Source organism: Oscarella lobularis, chromosome 10 (assembly GCF_947507565.1).
Source record: "Oscarella lobularis chromosome 10, ooOscLobu1.1, whole genome shotgun sequence".
In the NCBI taxonomy this organism is placed as follows: Eukaryota; Metazoa; Porifera; class Homoscleromorpha; order Homosclerophorida; family Oscarellidae; genus Oscarella; species Oscarella lobularis.
The window spans coordinates 1,298,708-1,321,624 of record NC_089184.1 but is presented as its reverse complement, the minus strand read 5'-3'; the positions used below and the strand labels follow the sequence as shown (position 1 = coordinate 1,321,624).

The 22,917-nt window shown below is 49.1% G+C and overlaps 5 protein-coding genes, 1 long non-coding RNA gene and 1 pseudogene across 13 annotated transcripts; 5 read left to right on the top strand and 2 right to left on the bottom strand.

The window, feature by feature from the left end:
* The first annotated feature begins 845 nt into the window (after positions 1 to 845).
* Positions 846 to 5,506, top strand: LOC136192182 (uncharacterized). Its single transcript, XM_065980702.1, has 4 exons — positions 846 to 2,597; positions 2,659 to 2,997; positions 3,047 to 4,529; positions 4,584 to 5,506. The coding sequence occupies exons 1-3, from the start codon at positions 846 to 848 to the stop codon at positions 4,436 to 4,438; spliced, it is 3,483 nt and encodes a 1,160-aa protein (XP_065836774.1). The 3' UTR covers positions 4,439 to 4,529; positions 4,584 to 5,506.
* On the bottom strand, positions 4,450 to 6,216 carry LOC136192506 (ADP-dependent glucokinase-like). Its single transcript, XM_065981145.1, has 4 exons — positions 6,000 to 6,216; positions 5,702 to 5,945; positions 5,586 to 5,651; positions 4,450 to 5,532 (listed from the first exon to the last, which is right to left on the bottom strand). The coding sequence occupies exons 1-4, from the start codon at positions 6,176 to 6,178 to the stop codon at positions 4,552 to 4,554; spliced, it is 1,470 nt and encodes a 489-aa protein (XP_065837217.1). The 5' UTR covers positions 6,179 to 6,216; the 3' UTR covers positions 4,450 to 4,551.
* An 800-nt stretch (positions 6,217 to 7,016) lies between these two features.
* On the top strand, positions 7,017 to 14,846 carry LOC136192504 (nonsense-mediated mRNA decay factor SMG5-like). 6 transcript variants are annotated; one of them, XM_065981140.1, is made up of 24 exons: positions 7,420 to 7,733; positions 7,786 to 8,178; positions 8,252 to 8,337; positions 8,402 to 8,449; positions 8,509 to 8,610; positions 8,676 to 9,076; positions 9,132 to 9,531; positions 9,583 to 9,681; positions 9,734 to 9,854; positions 9,907 to 10,153; positions 10,205 to 10,291; positions 10,344 to 10,422; positions 10,481 to 10,606; positions 10,664 to 10,732; positions 10,782 to 10,981; positions 11,031 to 11,734; positions 11,790 to 11,865; positions 11,950 to 12,116; positions 12,169 to 12,225; positions 13,825 to 13,992; positions 14,046 to 14,199; positions 14,254 to 14,350; positions 14,405 to 14,488; positions 14,543 to 14,846. In XM_065981140.1, the coding sequence occupies exons 7-24, from the start codon at positions 9,494 to 9,496 to the stop codon at positions 14,781 to 14,783; spliced, it is 2,814 nt and encodes a 937-aa protein (XP_065837212.1). In that variant the 5' UTR covers positions 7,420 to 7,733; positions 7,786 to 8,178; positions 8,252 to 8,337; positions 8,402 to 8,449; positions 8,509 to 8,610; positions 8,676 to 9,076; positions 9,132 to 9,493; the 3' UTR covers positions 14,784 to 14,846. The 6 variants fall into 6 exon arrangements, 5 of the variants coding, with proteins under 5 accessions (XP_065837213.1, XP_065837212.1, XP_065837215.1 ...); XM_065981141.1 differs by lacking the exon at positions 7,420 to 7,733 and adding an exon at positions 7,017 to 7,088 and having other exon boundaries at positions 8,676 to 9,531; XR_010671148.1 differs by having other exon boundaries at positions 7,417 to 7,733; positions 8,676 to 9,531; positions 14,046 to 14,221; positions 14,284 to 14,350; positions 14,543 to 14,600.
* On the bottom strand, positions 14,744 to 17,133 carry LOC136192505 (putative extracellular sulfatase Sulf-1 homolog). The gene is made up of 7 exons (XM_065981144.1): positions 16,756 to 17,133; positions 16,364 to 16,703; positions 15,976 to 16,293; positions 15,810 to 15,929; positions 15,279 to 15,757; positions 15,086 to 15,228; positions 14,744 to 15,018 (listed from the first exon to the last, which is right to left on the bottom strand). The coding sequence occupies exons 1-7, from the start codon at positions 17,111 to 17,113 to the stop codon at positions 14,851 to 14,853; spliced, it is 1,926 nt and encodes a 641-aa protein (XP_065837216.1). The 5' UTR covers positions 17,114 to 17,133; the 3' UTR covers positions 14,744 to 14,850.
* A 92-nt stretch (positions 17,134 to 17,225) lies between these two features.
* Positions 17,226 to 18,181, top strand: LOC136192508 (tetraspanin-4 pseudogene; annotated as a pseudogene).
* Positions 18,182 to 18,220: 39 nt separating this feature from the next.
* On the top strand, positions 18,221 to 19,089 carry LOC136192507 (tetraspanin-9-like). The gene has a single exon (XM_065981146.1). It carries the CDS (start codon positions 18,221 to 18,223, stop codon positions 18,974 to 18,976), a length of 756 nt encoding a protein of 251 aa, XP_065837218.1. The 3' UTR covers positions 18,977 to 19,089.
* Positions 19,090 to 20,711: 1,622 nt separating this feature from the next.
* Positions 20,712 to 22,335, top strand: LOC136192544 (uncharacterized). Of its 3 annotated transcripts, XR_010671167.1 has the most exons (5): positions 20,713 to 20,823; positions 20,910 to 21,088; positions 21,152 to 21,485; positions 21,542 to 21,729; positions 21,973 to 22,335. It is a non-coding gene; the product is annotated as an uncharacterized lncRNA (long non-coding RNA). The 3 variants fall into 3 exon arrangements; XR_010671166.1 differs by lacking the exon at positions 21,973 to 22,335 and having other exon boundaries at positions 20,712 to 20,807; positions 21,542 to 21,966; XR_010671165.1 differs by lacking the exon at positions 21,973 to 22,335 and having other exon boundaries at positions 21,542 to 21,966.
* Positions 22,336 to 22,917: the final 582 nt, after the last annotated feature.

Genomic DNA, 22,917 nt, shown 5'->3' with positions numbered 1-22,917 from the left:
TCACCAAAGCGTTTTCGTCTTTTGTCGATGCTCACTGAAACTGTCAGGCGCAGTGGACGGGCGTCGCGCGAGTTCTTCTCGCGGCGCTACATCGGCACTGGGGGTCGCAAAGGGTCGTGGACTGCTTGGATTGTAATTAATAACACACAAAAGAATAACATGCTTGGATTGCGAAGTCAGGCGTTTTGCGTTATGCTGAGCGAGCGTCTGGCTAAGGTTTGCCACTTTCCGCCAAAGAAACGTGTGGGGGCCCAGTGTCTCGTGGTACTTCCTCACTCGGATTAGTGGAAAGATGACCCGACCCCCAGGACAAAAAACGCTGACCCTCGATCGGTGGACTCGGTAAGCGCTTCGTAATTCCTCTCCCGACACGGTAGGCTCGTTTCCTATCAAGCGAAAGTCTACGGCCTCTTTGGGGCCCCGGTACGACGCGGTCGGGGGGACGGTGTGGGAGAGCCGTTCTCGATCCAGGCCGTACCGGTCGTGATTGGGCCAATGAAGCAAGGTCTCGCTTCCAATATTTTTGGGCTGTAACTGCGTTCGAACCTCCACGTGGTACAGCCTGGTTCACGCTAATACGAACGCATCGCAATACGGTACGTACACGGGCAGATTGAACAGATTTTATCTTTCTTTTTTTAGGTGATCGAATTTGCTAGCTCGCTTGGACGAAGACCCAAAATTTCGTAGCAGAACGATGACTCGTACGCACGCATGTTTTTCAGCACTGTTTACAACTTTTGGGGTAGCATTCACACACTACAAGACTAAAAGCATGCATTATTTAGAGAGCCGTAGACACGCTGTTCTTTTTTCCCGCCGCAAATTCCCGGATGCTTTCAGGAATGGCTGCGTCTGCTACTCCGAGAACCGAAGTCCACATCGCTAACGTTCCTCGCAACGTCAGTGCCAAGCAACTCGCTAACCTCTTGCAAGATCGCAACGTCGATATCGATCGCTGCGAGCTGATTCGCGCGAAGACGCCGAACGGAGGGCGGCGGCAAGGGGGCGAACCGATCGAGCACTCCGGCTACGGCTTCGCCCTTCTCTCCTCGACCGACGCTTTTCAAGTTCTCATCAGTCGCGTGGCGAGCGGCGAAAAGTTCGTTCTCGAAGGCAGTCATCTCAAGATCACGCCCTCCCGTCATCGGAACGACGCCGAATCGCGTTCTCGCGCCAACCGCGTTCCGAATTCGAACCCGAATGCAATATTTTCGTTTGCAGGAAACGTCAAGTGCGGCGTCGTCGTCGACAATCGCTTTCTCGTCGCGTGGGACGTCGGATCGACGTGCGCCGCCGCGCGAACCGTGTTCGGCGTCGTCAACTTCGCCCGTCGCTACGTCAACTTCTCTTTCTACTCGTCGACGTCGATGGGAACGAAATTTCACTTGAATCATCAAATGAACGACGTGCGAAATCTTTTCGTCGTCACGGCAACTGACGACGGTTCGACGCGAGTCGGACTCGTCGTTCGATGTCGAGCGGGACCGTGTCTTTTTCGCGAACGACGACGAAAGAATCGATCGTCGGACGGCGCGTTTGTGTGGCAACGAGTCGTCGAGGGCGACGCGGCGACTCGAGTCGAACGCGTCACCGAAATATCGTCCTCTTCAAATCCGCTCGCCGAGTACCAGGATTATCTCATTTTGCCTAATAATTCCATTGGAGATGACTTTGCCAGTGCCGCGTCGTTTGCCGGATACGAGATGGGAATAGAAGAGCGTTGGATATCCGTCGATCCGCTCGTTCCCGTTTCTGACGTAAAAATTCCCGAAAATCTATCGTTTCGCGTTCGCTTTCAAATTCAAGTCCGTATCGGCGAGGGCATTCTCTATCGCGAACTTCTACCGCAGAAATTCTATGACCTTCTCGGTCAAATGACGGAGAACGACGCTCTCGTCGCTCTCGATGCGCTGCGCATTCAGGCGACGCTTCGCAAGCAATATCCCCTCGTCGATCCAGTTGGCGAAATCGAAACGGCGTCCATTCGCTTGGCGGCCGGCATAGCAAATCCTTTGCTTTCTTACAACGGCACGTCTGCTATCGAAATCCATCGCGTCTACGTCACGCCGTTGAAGCTGATTTATAGCGGTCCCGAAGTGGATAGTCCAAATCGCATTCTCCGTCGATATCCTAATCATCTCGATCACTTCGTGCGCGTCTCGTTCTCCGAGGAGGATTGCCACAAAGTGATGCCGAGACCCGATTGCCAAATGGATATCATTCTCGGTCGCATATCTTCGGTTTTACGTGACGGTTTAACGTTGGCCGGTCGTCGCTACGAGTTCCTCGGCATGTCGAACAGTCAGCTTCGAGATCACGGCTGCTGGTTCTTTTCGCCAATCGACGACGGCGAAACGACGACGACGACGACGGCCGATTCCATTCGCTCGTGGATGGGCGATTTCGACGAGATTCGCGTCGTATCGAAGTACGTCGCGCGCATGGGCCAATGTTTTTCGAGTACGATAACGACGGACGAGTGTTACGTGCGAGACGACGAATTCGAAGAAATTCCGGACGTCACCGTTCAGCGCAAGGGACGTGCCGACGAGATCTACGTTTTCACGGACGGCGTTGGAACCATTTCACCTGAAGTAAGTACGCGGAACTCCAAGGACATTTTCTTTGGGAGAACAAGCGTTTCTTACCTTCTAGTTTGCCGAAACTATTGCGCGGAGTACCGGTCACGTTTTGCCGCCGCCTCTAAACGTGCCGTCGGCCTTTCAAATTCGCTTCAACGGATGCAAGGGCGTCGTCGCCGTCGACGAACGAATGCGAGGCGGTTCGCTCAAACTGCGAGTGCGACCGAGCATGAGAAAGTTCACATCGACGCACAATTGCGTCGAGGTCTGTCAGCCGGCCGTATACATGGCCGGTTTCGTGAATCGACAAGCGATTCTATTGCTCTCGTGTCGCGGAGTGCCGGACAAGACTTTTCTCGCGAAGCAAGACATGATCATAGGCAACTTGAAACGATTGACAAACGAGTCAAACGTATGTAGAAAGAACTTCTTAACCAGATTATTTATTCGATGTTTTTCAGACGGCGTTGGCTTTTCTTCGACGCAGCTCCTATTTCGGCTCCGACAGCGCTATCGGACGTGCCGTCGCGATGCTGAAGAACGGCTTTCGCTTGGCCGACGAACCCTTTCTTCAGCTCGTTCTCAACGCCGTACGCTCGGCTCATCTCAGCGACATGCATTTTCGTTCGAGAATCCTCATTCACGATGCCGCCTGTTTGATGGGAGTCGTCGACGAGATGCAGTGTCTCCAATACGGCCAGGTGTTCCTTCAGCCGTTCAATCCGCACGATTCGACGACGTCGCCGCGCGTCGTCACCGGTTCCGTCGTCGTCACGAAGAGTCCGTGCTTTCATCCCGGCGATCTTCTCGTGCTCAAAGCCGTCGATCGACCCCAATTGCGTCATCTCGTCAACGTCGTCGTTTTTCCGGCGGCCGGACCGCGGCCCCACACCGACGAGATATCGGGATCCGATTTGGACGGCGATCTCTACTTGACGATATGGGATCGCGATCTGATTCCGCGAGAGCGTCGTTATCCGCCCATGGACTACGGCGCGACGACGCAGAAGGAAAAGCATCCGATTGCAATGAACGACGTCTACGACTTCTTCATTGACTACATTCGAAACGATCAGCTCGGCGTCATCGCCAACGCTCATCTCGTTCAGGCCGACATCAACGACGGCGGAGCGAAATCGAAGCCTTGTCTCGAATTGGCTCGTCTTCATTCTGTCGCCGTCGACTTTCCGAAGACGGGCGTGCCGGCGGTGATGAGGTCGGAATTGCGCGCGCGCGTTTATCCCGATTTCATGGCGAAGACGAATCGCCACTCGTACGAATCGACGAAGATTCTCGGCAAATTGCATCGGCGAGTGCGCGAGGAAGTGACGACGGGCGGCATCGCGTTCACCGGTTCTTCGTTGTTCGACGAGAGTCTCGTACTCGTCGGTCACGAAACGCATCTCGATTCGGCTCGTCGTCTTCGCGACGCTTACGATTGCGAACTCGAACGACTCATGAATCGCTACGACGTTCGAAGCGAAGGCGAAGCGATCACCGGCTACGTTTTGAGACTGGGACTGCGACAGCGACGACGGAAAATGTACGACGCGCGAAATCAGCTGCGCAAGGAAGTCGAAGAGTTGGTGAAAAAGTATCGCGCCCGATTTCACTTTGACGTCGAGCCGGACTCCGAAGCTGCGACTCTCAAAGCTTCGGCTCTCTACGTGGCGACGTATCAGCGGACAGATGATTCGCCTTCCGCACGGGTCGGCACCTTGTATAGTTGCCCCTGGATTGTCTATGACTACCTCTGCCAACTCAAGGCGGCGACAATTGATTCCGATTGCGAATCCGATGATGGAATGGAGACGCCGGATTTCTCCAGCGCTCCCAACAGCGACGTTGATTAGAGCGAAGGAGCTGCGCGCATCGCGATATATTTCTAAGTACTAATGGCTTTGAGAATTTCGACGAAAAAAAAACGAATGATGCTACGTAAAAGTGAGTACCGATGTTCCTTTTTTCACATGCGAGAGGTTCCCATGACCATTTCAGAGTATTGCAGTCCCGTTGCCGATATCGCGTCGCCGAGGCCGACCGTTTTGAGAGGTTTCTTACAAACGAGCACGGGACTGAAGAAAAACTTTAGATTGCCTCGACTCCACTGACTAACCGGCTCGCGCGGATCGTAAACGATTGGCTCTCGTCTCAATTGCGCGTCCTCGACCGAACGCAGGAAAGCGCGAGGAATTTTCAATTCAACTTTTCCCGGATCGATGGCGAGAACATTGCACGCTCTTCGACCGGCCATTCTCGCCGCTCCTCCGACAGCCGACAAACTATTCGTCCACGTTCCCTCGACAATGCCTAGCATGTGAAACGTCAACGAGTGAAAGTGAACGCGAGTGAGACGCGTCGAACTACGAACTCCAAATCGCTTCAGCAGCCAGTGAACTTGATCGGCAATGACTCCGATCTCCGGCTGAGTGTTTCTGTCGTCGTGAATGCGATGGGGGCCCTCGCTGGCCTGACACAATGCCAATAGTTCCTGCTCGTTTAGTCCAATGGAATCGACCCAAGGAAACACAGACTCGGCGATTGCAGCTAAAAAGGTTTTATTGGCTGTGCTAGCCAATTCCAGGTGTATTGGAATGTAGGGAGAGATCTCTTTTAGGCGTTTGACTAACGTTTCTATTCGCTCTTTCCAGAACGATTCCTCTTGCTCTTCCAACAAGTGGAGTCCGGAGAGAACAATTAAATTTGGCTGGAAATCGTTCAAAGCGGAAAAGAAAGTTTCAAGCGCCGACAGACGACCGTTACCAACATCATGAGACATGATGAACCGATTGGCACAAGGAGCTGTTGCAGGCCCCCACCGATCGCCTGTCTTGTATTCCATAATAAGATGGATCTCGTCGTTCTTTTGAAAACAGGCCTCAGGAACAGTCACATTGGCAGGAAGCAGAGACTTCAACTGAGAGCCAACAGGTCCGCCCAGCAGAACCTATATCTAATTCATATACCAAAATTCGGTGCCTACAATAGGTAAAGACATGCCTGTGTGCCGGAAAATTCGGTCACCATCGTCAGTCCGACAAGAGCTGCGTTACCGCCGACAAAGTACTAAGGAAGACCAAGTTAGTCTATCTAACGAACGTCCTTTCCGAACTCGCCTGTTTCTCGTCGACCTTCTCGGCCGCTTCGACGATTTCAGCGAAGAGCCGACGCGTTTTGACGGCGCGTTCGGCGGCCGAGCAACGAGCCATGCGATAGGCGAACATCTGCTGAAGGGAGTCGATCGATTCGATGACGGAGTGATCAGCGGGTTCGACGGCCTTATCGTCGCCCTTGCGCGCTCCGACGAGGCGCTGCAGCACCTCCGTGCCCGAAACGATCAGATCTAAGTTCGCGTTCAACCTAGGGAAACGACAACGCGATAAAAGGGCTTGAGGCTTTCAGTCTCTTGTGTACCCAAGTGCGACGCGCTTGAATTTCACTAGCGGTGCGCCTAGCTGCTTTTTCCAACCGACAAGAGTGCTCTCTTCTAATGATACCGATCGCTCGATGCGACTGTACCACCACGCTACGCCTATCAGAAGCAGACCCAAAGCAAACTTCATTTCGCATCCGGGAAATGAGGTCGAATACATTTCACTTATTTGGTTGGTGGATGAAAAATCTCTCGGAGGTGATGATTGGAAGACTGACAGGCTGGACTTTGCGCTGGGACCAGTTAAAAATTGATCAAGGAAACGGTATAAAATTACCGCAAGAATTCAGGAATCCAACTACAATGTACTGTACTGTCAACCGCTCTCCTAAGAACGTTCGTTATTCTTTCTTCAATCTAATAATGGGATGGCTTGGTTTCTTTGGCTTTGGCTTTGGAACTGGAATGCCGCCTCGAAGTCGCTCCGAGTGAACAGTGGCGAACTCCTGAAATTGCTCGCTATTTGTAAACTGAAGTTTTTCGTTGAACCCGCCTCGAGGTTGAACGAATCGTGCCATGCCACCGGGACCGTCCTTCACCCCTCGAAGCGATTTCTCACGCACAATGAGCTGGCATTGCATCGCCTGCAGCTTGGACGAAAGACACGGATGGACGCTGATCTTCCAATCCATTTTATTAGGAGAAGCGAGCAGAATTTCGCGTTCCAACCCGTCCATCTTCCTGACGGGTTTCCTATAGAGATTATCCTCCGAAAAGAAAGTGGTGAAATATTTCGACAGATTCGTCGCGGCGCCGACGAATTTCCGCCCGTTTCGATGCGCGAACACAAACACAGCGGATGACGTCAAAAGATAATCGTCCAATGACATTCGACAGCGCTCGGCGATGCAACGCGGCAAAAACGCCTCTTTCGCCTCGCTCGAACCGACCTCTCGAAACCAACCCGAATGACGTTTGAATTCGCGAAACGACGTATAGACGGGCAGTCCCCAATCGAACGACGACTCGTCGCCCTCGCCGCCGCCGCCGCCGCCGCCGCCGCCGCCGCCGCCACCGCCACCGCCGCCGCACGAATGAAGCGCTTGCTTTGCATCCGCTTCGATGCTCACGTAAGCGTAGCTGTACGTTAGCTTGATCTTCGATCGATGAACCCGACCCTCGTCGCCGCGCTCGTTTTCCGCCACGTACCAATTGGGATCGGACGATCGACGAATGATGCGCAACGAGTCGCCTTTCTTGAAGGCGAGCGCGTCCTTCGCGTTGCCGATCGCCGCGTCGATCGTTTCGACGAACGATCCCGGCCGGAACGGATCTTCCGATGATCGCGCCGACACCGGGGTCGTCGTCCGGTCGGACGCATCCATATAGCCGCCGTTCGCGCCGCTCATTCGAACGGCCGCCTTCGGAACGTCGAGATAGTTGACGGGAACGATGCCGACGTCGCCGCGCTCGTTCGTCGCTTCGTACCAGAAGAGGCGATAGTCGGGACGCGTTAGGGTCAGTAGATCGCCTTTGACGAATTTCAGCTGGTCGCGTTGGTGCGGTTCGAACGAGTATTTGGCGCGGCACTTCGTGCCCGGCGCTAGAGGAACGAGATCGCTCTTCACAATCTGACGAGCAGCCATGAGACGCGATCCTCTAGAGCGCACGCTAGAATTGAGCAACCAAACACGCGAAAAGATAACGAGTTTATCTCAAAAAAGGAGGGACTACGGTAGATAGTCTATCGTCTTTTAGTCTAGTCGTGCTGATAGGTGCCAAAAAGGCGGTCCCACCACGTGAAGAATGGCTCAAAATTTTTCATAGGTTTCATGTGATGTCCGGTGTGATGACGAGCTCCTCCGTAGATGCCGCCGGGCAAGAGACGACCGAGGGAAAAGGGAAACTCGTATCCGCTGTGGTCTTCGACGCTGAAGAAGACACCGTACGCTATCCATATCCAATTTGTCAACGGGTGAACACCGAGTAACAGTGGAGTGCTCACTGTAAAAAAGGCGGTGAAAAACACTTCGATTGGATGCATGTACTGGGTTGCGAAGGCGAAAGGAGGTCGAATTTCGTGGTGTAGGGCGTGAATCGTTCTATAAAGGAAGCGGATTTTGTGATGGGCTATGTGCCAGAAATAGTATTCGGTGTCGTAGATGAAGAGACACAGAGCCATGTGCCAGGCCATTTCAATAAGACTCGGAGCTTTTTCGGGTAGGTCGATTACTGGCGTCGTCCAAATTTGAATGACGGACGTTGGCAAAACAAAAATGACATTGTTTTTCAGAGAGTAATACAGAACTTTCTTCACTTCTTCCCACGGAATTTCTCGACGCGAGTCAATCTTGTGAGAGTGTATCCAAGGCCACCGAGGTCCAGCTAAGTCGAATACAAAATAGACTAGACAGAAGACGCTATACGTGCCTATTCCCCATAGAATTGGAAAACAAGGCGACGATAGGAATGTGCCATAGCTATTTCGAAGGTAATCCCAAAACGGTTGAAGAAAAACAACGCTGCTAGAGTCGTACTCCATATGTGAAGAAGATGCTGGCCGACTGCCGACTAGAAGTTCGAATGATGCACTATGCCCAATACATGCCCATACATAGAAGGAAATATCGGATATTGTCTAAAAATATACAGGTAAATACGTCAACGTGATCAAAAAAAGACAAACGAGTGCTACAGGTTTTTTTCCCGTTTTTCAGGCGTTCTGACGGAAGGAGTGACAGTGCCCAACAGACGATCCCACCAGGTAAAAAAGGGTTGAAAATTTGTGGTCGGCCTCTCGTGATGCATGTCATGATGCGGCGCCCCGCCGTAAATACCGAACGGCAGCAACCACGTCAACGATAACGGAAAATCGTAACCGCAATGATCTTCGACGCTAATAAAAACGCTGCAAGCCATCCAAATCCAATTCGTGAGCGGATGAACGGAGAGGAGCAGGGGCGTGCTCATCGAAAAAAGCGACGTGCAAAAGAGTTCGAACGGATGAACGTATTGAGTGGCGAAGACGAACGGCGAACGAATTTCGTGATGCAAAGCGTGCACGTGCTTATAGAGGAATCGCACTCGATGATGGGCCAAGTGCCAGAGAAAATACTCGGTATCGAAAGCGACTAGGCAAATAATCAAATGGATTGCCATTTCTGCCACGCTAGGCGCACTCTTCGGGAGAGGGATCGGTTTCGAGAGAAGCATTTGAACTGCGACTATGGGCAAGACGAAGCAGACGTTATTTCGGAGCGCGTAGAAGGCGGCTTTCTTCACGTTGGCCCACGCGACTGGAACGGAAGATTGAATTTTGTAGCGATGAATGCGAGGCCAGCGCGGACCTGCCAAGTCGAATACGACATAGGGAAGGCAGAAGAGCACGTAGAGGCTACTTCCCCACAGGAAAGCAAACAAGGGAGATGCCAAGTGGCTTTCGTATTTCAGAACCGTATCCCATACCGGTTGCAGAAGAAATGACGTCGAAGAAATCGTAAACATCATTTCCAGACGTCTAGCGCACTTTAGAACAATGGCGTCCGTCGAAAAACAGCTCAAAGCATCGTACAGGTGATGAAATCCGCGCTTTTTAGGCGGCGTGCGTTTCATTGACATATTCAGGTCAATGTACGATGCTGTGCAAAGGCTGGATGCGTTGGCGCGGCAATCGTTCGGACTTTCGTCCATCTTTGGCCAAGAGGCGCAGAAACACCGAAAGAGGCGAGAAACTCGTGAAGCGCGCTTTTGGTATGAGACGAATTGCCTTCTAAAGGATTCGAATTCACGGAGAACGGCAACTGTTCCTACTGAGCCCCCGTCGCGAGCGCATCGAGGAGACCGTCTGGAAAAGAGTTTTCTACGACGTCATACACGCGTGCAAACAACGCAAGAAGGTGAAAGACCACTTCGGGGGGGATAGAGTCAAAATTGAAAAGTTTCGAGAAGGAATTTGTCGAAGGCAGTCGACTGTCATCGCACTTGAAAAATCATCTCGGTTTGGCTGCTGGCTTCTATCGACATCTCATCAATCGTCTCCAAAAGCAATTCGGTCTCAATCTGCAGCAGCAGTTGGGCGTCGCAGCGTCGTGGATTCGTTTGCCTGAAGCTCAAGGAAATGCGACGACAGACGAAGACACGCGAGACTGGGCTCTCTCTGTCTGCCACCGTAGTCTCATTTATCTTGGAGATTTAGGTAAACGCTCGCGTAGGGGTTTGTCTTCTGTTTCTATTTCCTCTCTATAAGCGCGCTATTACTTGGACTTCTATGGTGGATCCACTCAACTGGCGACTATCTATTACAAACAAGCGATGTGTCTCGATCCGGCTAATGGTTCTGTATCGCGGGATGCTGGGGGAATAAGCTCGCTTACCCTTCGATTCAGGTCTGCCTCATAATCAATTGGCTCTTCTCAGTGGATCTCGTAACGAGAAATGCGATGCTGCCTATCATTATTTGATGTGGTGAGGAGAGCGTTTTCTCGATCGATCATAGCTATTCTCAGTGTGGTTTCTATCTAAGCTTGGCGTCTCATCAGCCATTTCCTGGTGCAGAGCAGAATCTCAAGCGAATTTGGGACTACTGCGCCCAATCTGTCGAACGTCTTGAACAGACGTATAGGGGTGGCGCGAAAGAAAAAGAGATACGGTTTGTCGATCAATTTGCAATCTATTTATCTGCTGAAGGCGTGTTTTGTTTCATCAGAGACGTCGTTTTCAAAAAATTTCTCATTTGTTTTCTCGATCTCCAACGACTGCTTCATCCGCCTTGCCAGTGAGTTCAACTTTTCTTAGGCTTACTCCGGCGCGAAATTTCTTTCCAGAGTCGCTCACCAACAGCATCTAACGATTTTGAACGAAAAGCTCCTTCACGACTTCATCGAATGTCTTGCCTTCAAGCTGCACAGCGAAGACGACGATAGCCCGGGAAAAGAGGACGGCGTCAGTCGCTTTTTCCCCGGCTCGCTCGTCCTGAAAATAGCTGGCATGGCAATGCTCGCTTCGTATAAACTTCGACTTCAAGGCGAGACTAGAAAAAAGAGAGCAGCGTTTGAATGAGCGTATTTGTTTAGGCTCTTTTCTTACTCCTTCTACGATTGCGTTTGCACTCTCGCTATTTAGTCAGCTGCTTCAACACTGCGTCCAGTCGATTGACCAGTGGAAGAGAAGAACAAAGGACGGAAGAGCTCAACGTTCGTCGTCTAACCTCGTTCTTCCCTTTGAAGACCGCAAGAAGAGCGAGGATCCGAAAGCGTCTTCGTCTTCGCGCCGTCGTGTCGCGAAGCGTCCTCGTCGGCGCCGACGTCGTCTGGGAAACGAGGAAGAGGATGAAGACGAGCGCGACGACAAATCGGGGGAGCAAAGTCAAGCGAATAACGAAGTGGCCTCCAGCGATAGTGACCTGAGCGAAGGGCCGGCTGATTTCGATAGCGATTGTCTCTCGACGGACTACAGCGATTTAGAGATCGACGAAACGTCCGAGAAGAAAACGTCCGAGAAGAAAACGTCTTCTGTTTTGAATAAGGAAGCCGAAGCTTCCATTAAACGCCCTTTAGCAATTCGGTTTCCCGGCATGCCGGCAACGAAGGAAACGACTGTGGATGACCCGTTATCGGATTCGTCTTCAGAAGACGACGATGAAGAAGAGCAGGAGGAAGAGGAACTGGAATGCGCCGCGTTTCTGCGTTGGCTGTGCGAGTACGAGCTCTTACCGGTCGTTAAGATTGTTTGCGATTGGCTCAGAATTCATCCCGCCATTGCAACGTCGTGCACTCAGGTGAGTAGAATGAACGCTAATCGGACACTAACACTCTGTATTTCTTCACGTCTAGAGCTCTTCGGCTTTCTGGTCTCGATTAGCAGATCTCCTCAATGTACTGCCAAGAGACGACAGTCTCGTTCGAGCCGGTGAGTCAGGAAGGATCCAAGCAACGCATTGGGCACCCCTATCGTCGTTAGAACTAGCAGGAGTATAAGTATATACGGATCTAGGGCTTCCTTCTGATGAGCGCAACGAGGAGGCCGTCGCTGAGACGTGGAAGCAGTTTTATCCTCTTCCAGAGGATTTTGAATTTTTGGGTTTTCCACCTCTCGCTCGTTCGCTAGATGACATGGATTTAGTTAAGACTCGCGAGGACGTCTTGACTCAGGGAGAACAAGTAAGCAACGACACAAGTTCTACTTACAAGTCGTCAGGTTTTTGCCTCCCAGGGTCTTCTAAGACTGAAGGTCATTTTGAATTTTGGTTACTTTGTTGCCAAGGCAAAGGTGAAGTACAGTACTGTTTAGGAGTGTTATACACCTGGGCTCCAGCGGGGAACTACCTTAGAATGCCTAAAACTTGTAGACTGTACTCCTTCGTTCTCAACACTTTGCGCATTTTGTTTCGGCAAAGGGGTTCGAACGTTCAAACGGGTTCGAACGTCCAAAGGAGAGAGAAGAGTTGGCCAGTCTCTTGTAATTTCACTGTAATTTATTACAGGAGAGAAGAGTTGGCCAGTCCCTTGTAATTTAACTGTAATTTATTACACTAGAGAACAGTTGGCCTGTCCCTTGTAATTTTTCTGTAATTTATTACAGGAGAGAACAGTTGGCATGTCCCTTGTAATTTTTCTGTAATTTATACAGGAAATAACAGTTGGCAGTCCCTTGTAATTTTTCTGTAATTTATTACAGGAGAGAACAGTTGGCATGTCCCTTGTAATTTTTCTGTAATTTATTACACTAGAGAACAGTTGACCTGTCCCTTGTAATTTTTCTGTAATTTATTACAGGAGAGAACAGTTGGCATGTCCCTTGTAATTTTTCTGTAATTTATACAGGAAATAACAGTTGGCAGTCCCTTGTAATTTTTCTGTAATTTATTACACTAGAGAACAGTTGGCATGTTCCTTGTAATTTTTCTGTAATTTATTACAGGAGAGAACAGTTGGCCAGTCCCTTGTAATTTTTCTGTAATTTATTACAGGAGAGAACAGTTGGCATGTCCCTTGTAATTTTTCTGTAATTTATTACAGGAGAGAACAGTTGGCATGTCCCTTGTAATTTCACTGTAATTTATTACACTAGAGAACAGTTGGCCAGTCCCTTGTAATTTTTCTGTAATTTATTACAGGAGAAAACAGTTGGCCAGTCCCATATAATTTTTCTGTAATTTATTACAGGAGAGAACAGTGGCCAGTCCCTTGTAATTTTTCTGTAATTTATTACAGGAGAGAACAGTTGGCATGTCCCTTGTAATTTCACTGTAATTTATTACAGGAGAGAACAGTTGGCCAGTCCCTTTTAATTTTTCTGTAATTTAGTACAGGAGAGAACAGTTGGCCAGTCCCTTGTAATTTTTCTTTAATTTATTACAGGAGAGAACAGTTGGTCAGTCCCTTGTAAATTTTATGTAATTTATTACAGAAGAATTGGCCAGTCCCTTGTAATTTCACTGTAATTTATTACAGGAGAGAAGAGTTGATCAGTCTCTTGTAATTTTAATGTAATTTATTACAGGAAAGAACAGTTGGCCAGTCCCTTGTAATTTTTATGTATTTCATTTTAAGAGAGAACAGTTGGCCAGTCCTTTGTAATTTCACTGTTATTTATTACAGGAGAGAACCGTTGGCCAGTCCCTTGCAATTTTAATGTAATTTATTACAGGAGAGACCAGTGTGCCAGTCCCTTGTAATTTCATTGTAATTTCTTACACGAGAGAAGAGTTGGCCAGTTTCTTTTTAATTCACTGTAATTTATTATGGGCCTAACCTTTAATTCTTGGGGCCTAAATATTAAATTGAGGGCCCAATCTTTAATTCTTATTGCCTATATATTAAATGGAAGGCCTAATCTTTTTTCCCGACTAAAAACTTGTTCTTGTAGACTGTAGCTGATTTTTGTCTGGATGAAAGATCATGTCGTTTTGTTGGGCCTTCGCACATGGCACAACAAGAGGCGAATGCCTTGGCGGATAAAACTAAGCAAATCGAAGAATCGGATAAGAATAGGCGCGCTAAGCTTATGAAAGCTTTAGCTGAGCAAAAGCTGAAGGTCGGTCTTCTTCTCCCCCTAGCGACGAATAATCCAGACTTTATACATTCTAGAGCGACGTGGCTGAACTCGAGCAGAGCCTTGCTAGTGCGAAGCTCACCGCTTCGCCCGTTCTCGTCGTCGATGCTCAGTGTCTCTGCGCTCATCTCAAGATCGTGCGTCAGCTGCTGAAGAGTGAAAAGTTCATTGTGATCATTCCACTTCACGGTGAAGCAGAGACGAAAAATAAGTCAGTCTATTTTCACTAAGTAGTCTGAACAGTAATTGACGCTTTGGATGCCTTGAAAAAAGGCAAAGAAAATCATTCGGCACGCGAGGCTATCAAGTTTCTCGAACAGCAGATGAAAGCCGAAAACAAGTTCGTCGCTCGCAAAATATCGCGAAAATATAAGAAATCGGACCGTTTCCCTAGATGGCTTAGAGCGCAGAAAAAGGAAGAAAGTGCGGATTTGAAGTCGGACCCTTCTCGCTACAAGCAAAAGGACATGGCAGCCTGGTAACCTCTCTTTTCAGAACGAAAAGGCATTTGGGACGAGTGTCATATATATAGGCGTTTCAATCGAGTCGTCGATTGCGCTCGCTATTTCGACAGTCAATTGGGATCGGGCCTGGTGACGTTGTTGTACAGCAAGACGCACGCGGCGACCGTCGTGGCGAAGGGCGACAAAGAGGAGCAGCAGCAGCAGCCGGACACGGGAACTCGTCCAACAAACACGGGCCTAGCCATTGCGAACAAACACGGACTAACCGCTGAAGAGATCACTAATTTTTATTCCAAATGGAAACAATAGCGTTTGATGTAGATTGTAGAATGCGCGTGTTACGAGCTCAATACGCTATTGCGTTTAGGAGAACGGTCTAATTTGATGCGATTTGGACGTCGTCGGATTCGCTCTCGCTTGCCTTCATGCACGACGCAGCTCCTCTGCATTTGAAGAGCCTTTTTAGACGATTTTGCAGTATAATTCTGTTTTCACTGCCTAGTCTATCTACGCCGCTTTCTCCTTTGTACGCTAGATTGGTAAGCTGTTGCGCCCCCAAAAGGAAAAATATTAGTAACGACGAACGGTTGTACTCTAGAGTCGTCGATCACCTGATATGGGTCCTTGTCAAGGTTGTAGAATTCCTCGAACGGCGAAGAGAAGACGCAATAGAGGTAATTCCTATTGTCTTCTATTCTTCTTTCGCACCAGTAGGATTCACTGATGGAGCCGTAGCAGTAGCAAAAGGCGCTTTCTGCAAAGAAGATAAAAAAACCAAGGTACCTATCGCTCATCGAATATTACCATTCCATCTTGGAGCTGTCTTCCAATCATCGCGGTCAAAGACCTTGCAAATTTTTGACTCTTGAGAGCACGGCGATCTCTTGATCTTTTCTCTGCAGTCTTCCGACACGTACTGATCGATGCTCGGTATCTCCAGTGGACGACACTTTTTTCGATCACAGGCGGGGCTTTTGTTTTTTCTCTTCTTACAATTGGCTTCCTCTTCTGACGTCAGGCAGTTGTTTTCGCCCACATAGCGATCATATTCTCTTTTTGCTAGCGCTCTTGCGTCTTGAAATTTTCCCTCTTGCCTCAGGCACTCAACAGGCAGCTCGCTATCGTTTGGCGAAGACGTGGGAATCTTGTTCATAATAGTCTCGTCGCTCTTAGGGGCCTCCGTCGCAGGCGGCATCTTATCCAGTTTGTCAATACTGCTTTCGGGGTTTTGTTTTCTTTTATAGCGTTCAATCATAAAGCTGGTCCTCCATTTCACTTCAGACCTACGAAAAATCAAAATTAGCATCTCATATCTCAGACGTGAGCTTTGCGTACTTCTTAGTCTGAGGGAAGAGTGTGAGAAGAGATGTTCCGTCCATATAACTAGGTACGGTCACTCCAGCAATATCCAAAAACGTCGGTGTCAAGTCGATATTCAGGGCAATACCGCTAACGCTAGAATGAATTTTTAGATACGTAATATACATTGTGCAAAGCTGACTTGGCTCCGTTCGGAAATCTTGGGCCCAGCGCCAGAAACGGAACTCTCACGTCGTCTTCATATGGATAGCCTTTTCCTTTAGGAATGGCCCACTGACCCAAATGATAGCCATGATCAGAGAAGTAAAATATGTACGTTTCGCCGATAAGATTCATTGCTGAGAGTCGTACGTACAATTCGTCTACGTGATCATCAACGGTGAGAAGAGTCTGCAGACGCTTTCTGTGCAACATGTCGATGTAGCGACTGTGAGTTTCGTTCAAATTTGTTCCACTTCCCCAATGTTTATCTTTCGACGTCACATTGTAGGAGGGCGTCCTATAGGAACAATTGATAAGAACGGTTGCCCTTGCCCCAGGGCCCAATTAAAGAGAGAGTGACCATTTACCTCGGAGCTTTTGCATAAGGAAAGGAACCCCTGTATTTTGGAGCGCTGTCTTCGGGCCCGTGAGGTCCTGGATAGCTGAGCACGAGAAAAACTGGCTGCCGCTCTTCCTTTCTCAGATCATTCTCCAGATAGTTGAAAGCACTCTTGGCCATGACGTCAGGATAATAGTCATTTTTTCCATCTCCGTATCTTCTCCATATTATCTTATTATGTTGTCCGGGACTGTGATGTACTACCGTGTAGTTGTAGAACTTGGAATTTGAAGAGAGAGCTTCCCAAACATCCCATCCCGGTGGAATCTCTTTGCCACGATACTGGTTCAAATACTTGCCAATATATACTTTAGGAGATACAATTATTGACCTCACTGCACAAGGACACTTGCTACCTACTGGTCTTGTATCCGGCTTCCTGTAGGTGGGTTCCCATCGTTTTTTTCTCCGGACCGGATATCCAAGCAGACGAGTAGCACTCTGCGACTATGTTTGAAGGTGATCCATGATTGTGAGCGTATTGACCGGTTAGGATCGACGCTCTCGACGGGCAACACATTGGCGTCGTTACAAAGGCGTTCGTGAATTGAACGCCGTTCTCTCTGAAAATTTTCATTGTTTTTGGCATGGCTTCAAGTGAGCCGAGAGTGTAGTCTTGATCGTCGGTGAGAATCAATACGATGTTGGGTCTTGTATCTTTGGAGCTCACGAGAGTGGCGATCGAGAGGAAGACGGACAATGCATGCATCCCGTCCATTGTGTGCGGGGTTTCTTGATATTAATCAAGCATCTTGTTATGCCACCGCACATTCGCCAAAGCATTTCCGATGTCCAAGGAAACAAGTCACGTGTTCACGCATGAGAACTGGGTGTGATCATTCGTAGGTGCGTCATCGCATTCCTTTCACCTTCGCCCCTTCTTCGCCCCCGTCTCGAAAAAGAAGCGTTCTTGCGGCAATGGGAGACCTCGAAGGCTGCGCTAAAGTGATCAAGTGGCTTCACTTCATCTTCAATACCATCTTCTGGCTGGTTGGCTGCGCCATCTTGGGCTTGGGAATTTGGCTCTACGTCGAATTCGGCAACTTTCTCTCGGACATCATCGGCGTCTCGTGGCTCAGCGCGCCCATCATTCTGATCACCGTCGGTTCGATCATCGCCGTACTCGGCTTCCTCGGCTGCTGCGGCGCCGTCATGGAAAACGCCCGCTGCCTCTACGCTTTCGGTAGCCTACTTTGCATCGTTCTCGCTCTCGAAATCACCGCCGGCGCTGTCGGATACGCAAAACGTGGCGACCTCGACGATACATTGGTTGACGACCTGGAAACGACTCAGGAGAGCTACAACACCGACACCATCGTGAAGGAGGCGTGGGATCGGGTTCAGAAGGATTTCACCTGCTGTGGAACCAACAATTATACCGACTGGTACGATATTGACTCATTCTCTGCTGCAAACCTTCCTATCTCTTGTTGTGACGGGGACCCTACAGTTTGCACGGCCATCTCCGCTCGTACGCGGGGAGGCTGCCACACTGTGATCAAACAAAAGATCGAAGACAACATCATTCCCGTGGGAATCGCCGTTCTCGTGCTCGGTATCATACAGCTCATCGGTATTGCATTTGCCTTCCATCTCGCCTGCACGATATGCGGCAACAAGAGCGAGGTCGTCTAGATGGCGTGCGTACTAATTGGCTGCCCCGAACGACTTTTAGATGTAGCTTTGTTAGGGGAAAACTTTTGTAACGTGTCTTCGCTTGTTTTTTTTTAGATTGTGTCTCCATGTTGTTTCTCCAAAAAGATCAGCACGTGATGTTCTCTCGTGATACCAGCGTGTGACGCCACTCTCCGTTTCAGGTAACACAATGGCCGTTCTAGAGGGATGCAGTTGCGCCAACGTTATCAAGTGGATGCACTTCGTTTTCAACTTCATCTTCTGGGCCGGCGGTCTAGTCATCCTCGGACTGGGCATCTGGCTTTACGTCAGCTTCGGCGACTTCCTGGACGATCTGGCGGGCGTTTCGTGGCTCAGCGCACCGATTATTCTCATTGCCGTAGGTTCGATCATCACCGTTCTAGGATTTCTCGGTTGCTGCGGGGCTTGCATGGAAAACAAGTGGTGCCTCTACGTCTTCGGCGTTCTTCTGACTATCACTCTCTTGCTGGAGATCGCCGGAGGTGCTGTCCTCTATGCCAAGCGTCATGACGTGGAAGACGACTTGAAAAAGGCATTTTTTGAGTCGCAGGAAACGTACGTCTTTGAGGAACCCGAAGGAAGTAAAGATCCTGTTACAAAAGGATGGGACACCGTGCAACTCAAGTTCGACTGCTGTGGCACAAATGGATCCAGGGATTGGATCACTTCATCGCTTGCCGCGAATAAGACCTTTAGTTCTTATCCGTCGTCTTGCTGCGGCTTTGATGATCGAGATCGGAGTTGCAATGCCTCTACTGCTGCTCTCAGAGAAGGCTGCTACGAAGCCGTGAAGGATATGGTGACGAAGAACATCATTCCTATAGGCATAGGCGTGACAGCGATGGGCTGCATTCAGATTATAGGAATCGTCTTTGCGTTCTACCTTGGACGCACCATTGGCAAAGAAACTGTTAAATTTGTTTGATTGAACATTTTCTTGAGTACTAGGAAACTTCGATGTTCCGTTATAGATTATCTTTCTTCTGTGTCAATGTACATCTATCTGTCTCTAAGCAGTTAATCTGCTCCACCACCAAAGCTTACAGTTTGGTGCCTGTGTACAGCCAATAATCGAGGCGCTTATTTTCAACTATCATGAAAAGTACTACACGTACACGCTTAGCTGTACTGCCTGGTTTAGCTACCGAAGACGAAATGCGTTTACTTAATTAGGCGTTGAAATCCTAATCCAAATGGCAAATACGATGCACGTGCAGAGTCATGTGGAGCCCTACCGGCGGAGTACGACCAACGCCTAACGGAATATATATACCGGTGGAGTACGAACGCCGCCTGACGCAATATATATACCGCCTGCCGGAAGAGTACAAACAACGCCTGACGAAATATATATACCGCCTGCCGGAAGAGTACGAACACCGCCGGACGAAATATATATACCGCCTGCTGGAGGAGTACGAACAACGTCTGACGGAATATATATACCGCTTGCCGGAAGAGTACGAACACAGCCTGACGGAATATATATTTCGCCTGCCGGAGGAGTACGAACGACGCCTGACGGAATATATATTTCGCCTGCCGGAGGAGTACGAACGACGCCTGACGGAATATATATACCGCCTACCGGCGGAGTACGAACGCCGCCTGACGGAACATATATACCGCCTGCCGGAGGAGTACAAACAAAGCCTGACGGAATATCTATGCCGCCTACCGGAGGAGTACGAACAACGCGTGACGGAAAATATATACCGCATGGAGGCGGAGTACGAACAACGCCTGACGGAATATATATACCGCTTACAGGCGGAGTACGAACGCCTGACGGAATATATATACCGCCTGCAGGCGGAGTACGAACACTTGACGAAATATATATACCGCCTACAGGCAGAGTACGAACACCGCCTGACGGAATATATATACCGCCTGCCGGAAGAGTACGAAAACCGCCTGACGGAATATATAGACCGCCTGCCTGTTGAGTACGAACACTGCCTGAAGGAATATATATACCGCCTGCAGGCGGAGTACGAACGCCGCCTGACGCAATATATATACCGCTTACCGGCGGAGTACGAACAATGCCTGACGGAATATATATACCGCCTACAAGAGACTGGCCAACTCTTCTCTCCTGAAATAAATTACAGTAAAATTACAGGAGACTGGCCAACTCTTCTCTACTGTAATAAATTACAGTAAAATTACAGGAGACTGGCCACCTCTTCTCTGCTGTTATAAATTACAGAAAAATTACAGGAGACTGGCTAAGTGTTTTCTCCTGTAATAAATTACAGTAAAATTACAGGAGACTGGCCAACTCTTCTCCTGTAATAAATTACAGTAAAATTACAGGAGACTGGCCAAGTGTTCTCTCCTGTAATAATTTACAGTAAAATTACAGGAGACTGGCCAACTCTTCTCTGCTGTAAAAAATTACAGTAAAATTACACAGAGACTGGCCAACTCTTGTAATAAATTATAGTAAAATTACAAGAGACTGGCCTGCCGACTCTCTTGTAATAAATTACAGTGAAATTACAGGAGTCTGGCCAACAGACTCTCTTGTAATACATTACAGTGAAATTACAAGATACTGGCCAAGCGACTCTCTTGTAATAAATTATAGTAATATTACAAGAGTCTTGGCGCCCACTTTAGACAGTGCGTGGGCTCCTCATGTGAAATGCCACCCACCCAGTACGCAAACGCAACATCCTCTTGACAACATTTCCTTGCGCGAGAGTTCGAAAGACATTCGGAACACTCGGAAACGTGCGTGTTTGAAGGCGAGTTCACACCTTCGTAAGCGATACGGGCGTTTGACCACAGCGCACGCGACTTTTGAGATTTTCTTCGCTCATTTTCGCTGTACGACGTCGCTTCTTCAGGTTCTGGGCGGCCGATGGAGTCTTCAGACGACTTTTATCAAAATTCGATATCGTACCTGGTGGCTGATGGAACTGTAAGGCAGCATCGCGCGAAACGGATGGAAAGAAAGAAGCGGCAGCTCGACGAACTTTCTCGAGTGCAGAAACTCGAACGCATAAGCCTATACCTGCCGTGCCAGGTAAGGGAAAAAGCAACGAATCGAAGCCAAAAAAATCGGAAATAGTTGACGCGACGCGAATAGATCGATCAGTGCAAGTGCCGAGGCTGGAAGCAAACGATCGCGACGAAGGAGACGTCCCAATCGCGTTTGCTCGAACCCTGTCACGATTGCCAACATCCAGCCGACGCCCACGTGGCTCACTTGCACGACCGAAATCGTCTCGCAGCTCTTCGTCGTCGTTTCGGACGTCGAAACGGTTCTCGGTCTGATTCAGCGCACCGACGACGTCGACGAGCGACGGATATACGATCGGATCTCTCAGCTGTTTCATCGGACGCTGCTCGAGCTCCAGCTTAAGCCGAATGTCGACGTTCTCGCCGGAGCTCCGCCGTTTGAAAATCCGTCAGTCACGGCGGTTAGAACGTGTGAATATTTTCTCTTTGAGGGTTTGGTATGGGTGTTTTTTTTCAGGCCGTTCAGAAATTTGTGTCGCGTCAGTATGATTACCTCGGGCAGCCTCAGTGGCAGATGATGAGTACGCTGGCGAAGCACTTTCTCTACTTTGTCAATCGCTGGAAGATGGAGAGTCTGTCGAAGTACGGACGACGAGCGGATGGAATTGGAATCAGCGTCGCCGAATATGGGGGAATATATGAAAAGTATTGCCAATTTAAATTGAAAAACCAATGATTAATTTCTACAAGGAGGACGGTTGAAAGCATGATTTCAGCCTTTTCCTTATTAATTTCTACAAGGAGGAAATATATTTATATACTCAGGGAGCCGTCCTTCGCCCGGAGTATATAAATGTATACTCGGAAGGTTGAAAACATAATTTCAGCCTTTTCCTTATAACGAAATTTGTCTTTGGAGAAATTTTGACCTAATTTATTTGTCTGTAGTTAGGTAATTTGACGAGAGACAGCGCGCAGCGCGCGTATTCAGTCAATGAGTGCCTGCGCTCGGCGCGCCAGTACTCAGTCAACGAGTGCCTGCGCGCGGCGCGCCGGTACTCAGTCAACGAATGCGGCGCGCCAGTACTCAGTCAACGAGTGCCTGCGCGCGGCGCGCCGGTACATGTAGCGTCTGATCTCTGGTCTGATCCGCGTAGCGCGCGTTTGGCTATGTCTGTTTATAGAGGCGGCACATATCACCTAGATTTTGCTGATCAAGCATATCGTCGTAACTTCGCATCCGTTTGCTTTTCGCCTCTAAATGGCGACTGATTGTCTTTAGAATAGACCCACAATGCACTTCGCGGCGAATTCTTTGCCTCTACTTGTTCCTATGAAGCATTTTGTTGCATTCAACTGACGTCATATGTAGCGTGACAGGGCGTGCCTTTCGTACGTAGCACGCGTTATATTCTCCGTTTTTTCGCGTTTCTAGATTGATTTGCGACAAAATTCGTTTGTGGTTGTTGTCAGAAATGTATTTGCGGCCGATTGAGAGTGTTTTTGGTTGGTGAATAGCTGCAGTCGAAGTGACCCCGGCAGGGTTGTTATATATATACCCAGCGTTTCCATATACTTATCAGTAGCAGGAGCAAGAGCTCGTGGCTAGGATAGAAGGGAGTTGGAAACTCTCCCCAAGGGTTTGACCATCACGGCCCGGTGGCCGGTCATTCGCCTCACTTGACAAGGGCTCCGGCCTTCCTAGTCATTAGCTCCGCTGCGCCTGTGAGATACCTCTGGTACCGGATAAACCTCCATAGCACCGTCTTCCGTGTGGTTTGTATCAAGTGTCGTAACTTTTTTAAAATTTTTTAAAAATTTGCTACGTGAAAGAGGCGCGTTTTTTCATGTTTTAGCGGTCAAACGACGCGACGGGGAGAGGCTATTAAATAA